Source organism: Hippocampus comes, unplaced genomic scaffold (genome assembly GCF_001891065.2).
Source record: "Hippocampus comes isolate QL1 unplaced genomic scaffold, H_comes_QL1_v1.1 scaffold371, whole genome shotgun sequence".
In the NCBI taxonomy this organism is placed as follows: Eukaryota; Metazoa; Chordata; class Actinopteri; order Syngnathiformes; family Syngnathidae; genus Hippocampus; species Hippocampus comes.
Window position 1 is genome coordinate 213,085 of NW_017805065.1, and position 6,145 is coordinate 219,229.

The following is a 6,145-nucleotide window of genomic DNA, read 5'->3' on the forward strand; positions in this document are numbered from 1 at the left end:
GGGGGGGGGCAGCGCGTGGCCAACCTTGTTCTGACGGCTTGCTGTCAGGATGGTGTCACTTGATATTCAAATGACTTTGGCTAAATTTAGAAACGAGATAGATGCCGCGTCTCTTGCCTGCGCATGTACCAAAGTGGAACTAGTCGGACTAAGATGGCCTTTGGGCGTGGCGCTCGTCTCGGATCAAAGTTCGACTAGGGTACAATATTCGGTTTGGCTGGCGTTGCTCGAACTTTAAGGGCGCGCCAAGACGCCACGGCTTCCCTTGTGCACTGATGTCCATGAACGACCACTCTCGGGACGCCTCATCGATTGCAAACGGGGAGCGTCGTGGTTGGCTTTGAAGTTGTTCGCATCCAGTAAATCTTTCTTCCTTGCATGACCCGAGGGAAAACCTGCCGCTGGCAATCCAGGCAATGCTCGGAGAATGAAATGAGAACATTCATAGGCGTTTGGGACGACGTTGCGCCGTTTGCACAACGGAGCACGTGTCTCTGATTAAAAAGTGGACCGGAAGCAAATTTGAACCACGTCCTATTTCTTTTGGTTCTGCTTCACAGTTGCAATCACTTGATGTGCAAATGATGAGACCGCCACGTCCAACCTTCCACGAATCAAGTGGCTCGGCATCATCGCTTACTTGACAACGATTCAATGTGCCGTCCCTCGCATTGTGATCGCGTGGCATGTGAAGTGACATTTGTTCGACGGTTTTTCCTACCAACCGTCCCATTTTAAAAATGAAGGGGCTTTTTTTTTTTTTTCCCCCGCACGATCGCGTGACACAAGTCTGGTGACGTCACCAGCGTCCCAATAAATACTTTCAACTTTCACCGAGCCACTGTTTTCGCCGCGAAGTATTTTTGCCGCATCTTCCGTTCGTGTGATTGCGTCACACAAATGGGTCACGATGGACGATGGAAAAAAAATGAATTAAATGTCATTCAATCGCGTTCTTGGAGGCGGCCCTTTTTGTTTGGGGCACCGTGAAGCTCGCAAGGAAAAAGAAGCGAAGGGACATCTGTCGCGATGTTTGGGTTTGTTGGAAGGAAGTTGAAACGTTGTTCTTACCATTTTAGACGACGACGAGGAGCGAGGAGAGGATGGTGGAGGACTTAGCCGCTCGGAGGCTTTTGGGGGTCACCTCTGTCGAAGACTACGCCTCTTTACTCGCGCGCGACATGTGGGACTTGAAGTCTTTTAAGGGAGCAAACGCCTGCCACCCTCCACATGAAGGACTACATGTCCCATGAGGCACTGCGGAACCCATCCCGCGCCTACTGCTCCAAACTGGGCTTGTGATCAGGAAATGTAAACGCTACGTGAAATTAAGTACATAATCGAGTAGCTATAATACTAATACCAATACTACTACTAATAATAATAATCATAATCATAATCATCATCATCACAACAATAATAATATCTCAAAATGTAAAACTTCGAATACAGTATATGCGTGTGTTCATGTGTTCATCCCCTTTTACTACTCAGTTATTGATAGTTTAGTTTATTTTTATCATAATGACATCCTGGGAAGAAAAAATCCGTCGCTATAGTTCATTCATTTGCTTTACATTTTTTTCGCTTGAGTCCACGTTGCGTTAGCGACATCACGTGTCAAATATTAGGACTGCAAGATCGGGAGACGGTAGGTAGGTAGGTAGGTAGGTAGGTAGGTAGGTAGGTTCAACAAAATTTCAGGTGAAAGAAAATCTCAACAAAACATGTTGAAAGTAATCAATAAATGTATAGTAATTGTGTTGTAAGAGCGGCATGTGTGCGCATGGTTGCGTTAAGCGGCATTAGCGTACTTAGCGTCCTTTAAGAACCTGACAGGCGCCGTGGCAGCAAGTGCCTCCTGAACCGCCTCACCTCTCACCCGCACCATACGACTACTCCAATTACACTCCCAAATAAAACCCACCACACAAAAACAGTAATAAAGTGGGAAAGGTATGAATATGGAGTCCCACCATCTGATGTGATCTTAACGCAAGCCCGGTTTCCCGAGAACAGATTTGGCCAGGTCTTAATAATACAACCATTTTCTATCACATCTATCCAACGAAGAGTACGGCACTGCAATAGTCAAAAGGGATGGTATTTCAAATACTCCGTATCCTGTTTGCATTTATTTTGAAAGAAACCACCGGATATGGTCAGTGGTACTAAAGCAAAATCTTGACCAAGGAGTCAGCAGGTGGACGCGTGTACCACGTGACACTACACTAGAAAGTCTAGTTTGGACAAATTCATTTGGTGACTTCCGGGAGCAACAACGGCGGAGGCGGAAAAAAAAAAAGCGGCAGTGGTGCATTCACGGACCCCGCACTAAACCGTGAACGGCAGCGGCAACCTCGCGATTGACGTCCATGGACGCAGCACTGACGGAGTGGTGCGTTCACGGATCGCGGGACTGACCTGCGACGAAAAGGCCCGTGCCATCAGATACATGGAGGTCAGCAACGTCAACATGATTCTTCAATCACGTCCGCTCAGCACAGATGATGACGAAGATGAAGATGACGGCCACGTCCTCCTTCCCGCCACCAAGTAAAAGACAGATGGACACGGGGGACATAGAGCTGCGCATGCGCAAATTCCTGCCTCAAGGTGATGCGACACACACACACACACACACACACACACACACACACACACTCGTCTAGTCTGTAATGAGATTTAAAGAATAAAAATAGATGCTACTAAACCGTTTTTGTGTCATTGACTGTGTGTTTTCAACTTTTCAATTCTTTTTTTTTTTTCTTTTTTTAAACCAGACTACAATGTTCAACTTTTGGAAACAATTCCATCGAACTGCAAGTACAGTGCTCTCATTTGAACAGGTGAACAGTGACCTCACCATCCTATTTAGATTTTTTTTTCCCCATGGAATATTGTTATGAGAATGTTCTTGAATGGACTATATGTATACTTTTTAAAAAAATATCTTGATCCATCTCATTAATTTTGTATGGAAAACTTCAAATCTTATTGGGAGTTGGTAAGGGAAAGAAAAGTCCTAAGAAGCCTCATGCGCGAGTCTAGGCATGTGATCATCATTCTCTCAAGATATTAAAACGAATCTTGCAATATTTTGGATGACAGTCACGTCGTCGGAAGCCGTGCCTGATGAAGGCATGAACGCTTCCGACGTGGCCATGAATCAAAATATTGCGAGTTTCGTTCTCGTATATCCAGACTATGATTATCATTATTTTCACAGATGTGAATTTTGGGGAAAAATCTTTTATGTTCTTTGTTCAATCAGTAACGGAACGTTGTCACTCTAGGAGGGAAAATATACAAGCGGGTGTGGAGGTTTTGTCACTTTAATAGAATACCCACGAGTCTGTCAACAGGTACAACTTTGCCGCTCTCACGTACTAAAATCACTCACGTCCATCGAGAAGATATAAATAGCCAACCAAGAAGAAGCGTCATCACCAAAGACATCAAATCATCAAGTATTAAGTTAGGGACATCAAATGAAAAGGCGTACAAAATATCGCAGAGGTTGGGAGTCCAGTTCGGAGGGGGTGGGGCACAAAGAAAATCACATTGTTAATTAGTAAACAGAAGCAAAAGAATCAGCTTTGAGACTCTCAATGGGACAAGACGGCCTTGACGGCAAGCTGCTGAGGAGGGAAAAGTCCTTTCGGGCGTTTTGTTTTCATCGCCTTCAACTCCCCCCATCTTGTGGTCCATGTAACTCGAGCGCTTTGATCCTCACTGGTAAGCGCGCTAAGGTTGACCCGTCCGCAACCCGACGAGTAGCGCCGCTTTGGCACGTGTCACACCCCTACCCACCGGCATCGATAGTAAATCGGCCAGTTGCTCTCCTTATTGTTAAGCTCAACAAATACGTAAGGGCAAAGTAACTATTGTCAATCAATTGACATTCCCAAATTTAGGAGTGTTCCAAGCCCCCCCCCCCCCGTCCCAACTGTGGTGTTGAGAACACGCATTCATGTCATGGTAACTTTGAGGTGGCGAATGTTTGCCCAAACGGTCGCGCTTAACAGAGAGGACAAAATTTGTCGTCGTACACGGAGCTAAAGATGGCCGGCGGAGGAAACGCCAACACGATTCCCCCCCCCCCATGAGGAGTTTGTCATTTGTGGGCTGGCGAGACAAAGGCGTCATGTCGCCGCCCTACTGGATGCAGCAGTTGTTGCGATGGCTGTTGGAATCTTTGAAGCGCAGCCGCATCTTTGGACGATATTTCTCCAGGTAGAAGAGCTGCTTGCTGTTGAACGCGCCGCGACAAAGAGTGGGGGGGGGGGTGATAATTTTCGTCATTCAAGCAGCCGCATTAACACAAAGTTTTAGCATGGAAGCGGTTGTATTTGGAGGACAATGACTGAGCGCTGCTTCTATTTGACATCGTTACACATGCAAGCGCTCACTTGTGTCCCCATTTCGAAGACATGAGGAAAAATACGCGATTGGCCTTGACAAGCGGGCTCACGTTCTTCAACATTCCATTGTTTGGGAAGGTTAACGTGAAGGAAAAACGCTGCCAATGTGACTCACTGCCGGATGAACTGCACGGCGTCTTCGTACTTCATGCCGCACTCGATGAGGGCGAGGGCGACCAGGACGGGAGCTCTGCGGGGGAAGGTGAAAAGGGGGGTTGGTTGGAGGGGGCGAGACGTCTGAGCGGGAGGCGGCGAGGAGGCTCCGGCCGAGCGCTCACCTGCCGAGGCCCGCCACGCAGTGCACGGCCACGCAGCAGCCCGGCTCCTCGCGGAACTTGAGCTTGAGCAGGTTGAGCCAATCGTCCACAATCTGGTTGGAGGGGGGAGCGCCGTCGTCAAACGGCCAGTCCTGCGCGGGAGCGGAGAGAGACACAGACAGCCACCCGCAAAATTAAAAGCGGCTCGCACCTTTCACACGTTTAGAATGGAGAAGAAAAAAAAAAAAATGCAGGATGAGAGCAGAAGTTGTGAAGAGTCCACTATTGGTACCATGGCTCCCTCTACTGGTATAGGAGAGAATTGCTACCATAGCTCAAGAGGACGATAGCATTGTTTGTCAAACTTTTCTTTTAGGGTAAAGTGCCCTTGGATGATTTTCATTTTTTGGTAACCCACACGCACCTCGGCCCTCCATTTTATTTATTTATTCTTTTTTTTTTTTTTGGGGGGCCATCACTGGCTGCAGATGATCACATGACATGGCTTGTCCAATCGGTGCTGCGGGAAATTTCGTTCGCTCAGTCGTCACCGTGTGACTGTCGTGAGAGTACGTCGTACAATTGGGGAAAAAAAAATGTCACTTTATTTACTTTTATTTTCAGTTTTTTTTTTTTATGAACGCGTGTTTTTTTTTTTGAATGTCTTGAATGTGTAAGAAAAAAAAATCTCACTTTTATTTTTAATTTGTATTACTTTTGTACATATTTCATATATTTTTATTTTCACTTTTTCCCTCACCTGACAGATTGGTTTCTCGCACGAGACAGTTTGCGCTAAACCATGCGCGACTCACCAGGACTTGAATTCCCTCTTTCACCACCGGAGCGGCGTCATACGTGGCCTCGCACACCCTCACCGCCGTGGTCACGCCGTATTTCTTCAGCTCCTGCGGGTGACAGCGCACGTCAAACGCGAAAGGAGGCGGGCGCGCCGTTCGCGCCAACTTAAGCGCTTGAGTCGATAAGAGTTAGCAACTTCCCGGAATGCCCCCGGCAAAGCGGCCACAAATCACCCGACGCCGAATTACTCGCCAATTTTTGTCGGGGAAAATTTTGAATGGCGTCTTTTAGTTTTTCTCAAATTTTAGCCTAACTTCTACGCGACAACGATTTGTCAACGCAAGGAGCTTGGACGAGGCTCACCTCGATAAACTTGTTGAGGGTGGCGTTGGTGGGGTTGTGAGTGATGAGGAACCTCATGTTCTTGTAGGTGATCTCCACCGGCGCGGGTCTGTTCATGCGCGCCATGGCAACAGGAAGGAGAAAGGAGGGGGGGGGGGAAAAAAAAAGGCAAGGTGGCTTTGGCACGGCCAGGGGAGAGCAAGAGACGCTGAACGTAAACAGTTTGGCGTGGAGGGACGGGAATCCTCTGGGCGGCAATGGGGGGGGGCGTCTCGTCGGGGGACCACTCAGGGCGTGGCGGGCGGGGCAACAAAACGAGGC

At 47.8% G+C, this 6,145-nt stretch overlaps 1 protein-coding gene across 1 annotated transcript; it reads right to left on the reverse strand.

Annotated features, from left to right (window-relative positions):
* Nucleotides 1–3,317: 3,317 nt before the first annotated feature.
* Nucleotides 3,318–6,139, reverse strand: ptp4a1 (protein tyrosine phosphatase 4A1). Its single transcript, XM_019864526.1, has 5 exons — nt 5,846–6,139; nt 5,497–5,589; nt 4,703–4,833; nt 4,539–4,614; nt 3,318–4,275 (listed from the first exon to the last, which is right to left on the reverse strand). The coding sequence occupies exons 1-5, from the start codon at nt 5,948–5,950 to the stop codon at nt 4,159–4,161; spliced, it is 522 nt and encodes a 173-aa protein (XP_019720085.1). The 5' UTR covers nt 5,951–6,139; the 3' UTR covers nt 3,318–4,158.
* Nucleotides 6,140–6,145: the final 6 nt, after the last annotated feature.

Excerpts from the sequence above, each read along its gene's own strand:
- ptp4a1 (XM_019864526.1), bottom strand. The coding sequence starts at position 5,950 with ATGGCGCGCATGAACAGACCCGCGCCGGTGGAGATCACCTACAAGAAC. Across the intron at positions 4,834-5,496 it reads AAGAGGGAATTCAAGTCCTG|GACTGGCCGTTTGACGACGG; the intron begins GTGAGTCGCGCA and ends GCTCCCGCGCAG. Across the intron at positions 4,276-4,538 it reads CCGTGCAGTTCATCCGGCAG|CTTTGTCGCGGCGCGTTCAA; the intron begins TGAGTCACATTG and ends CCCCCCCCCACT.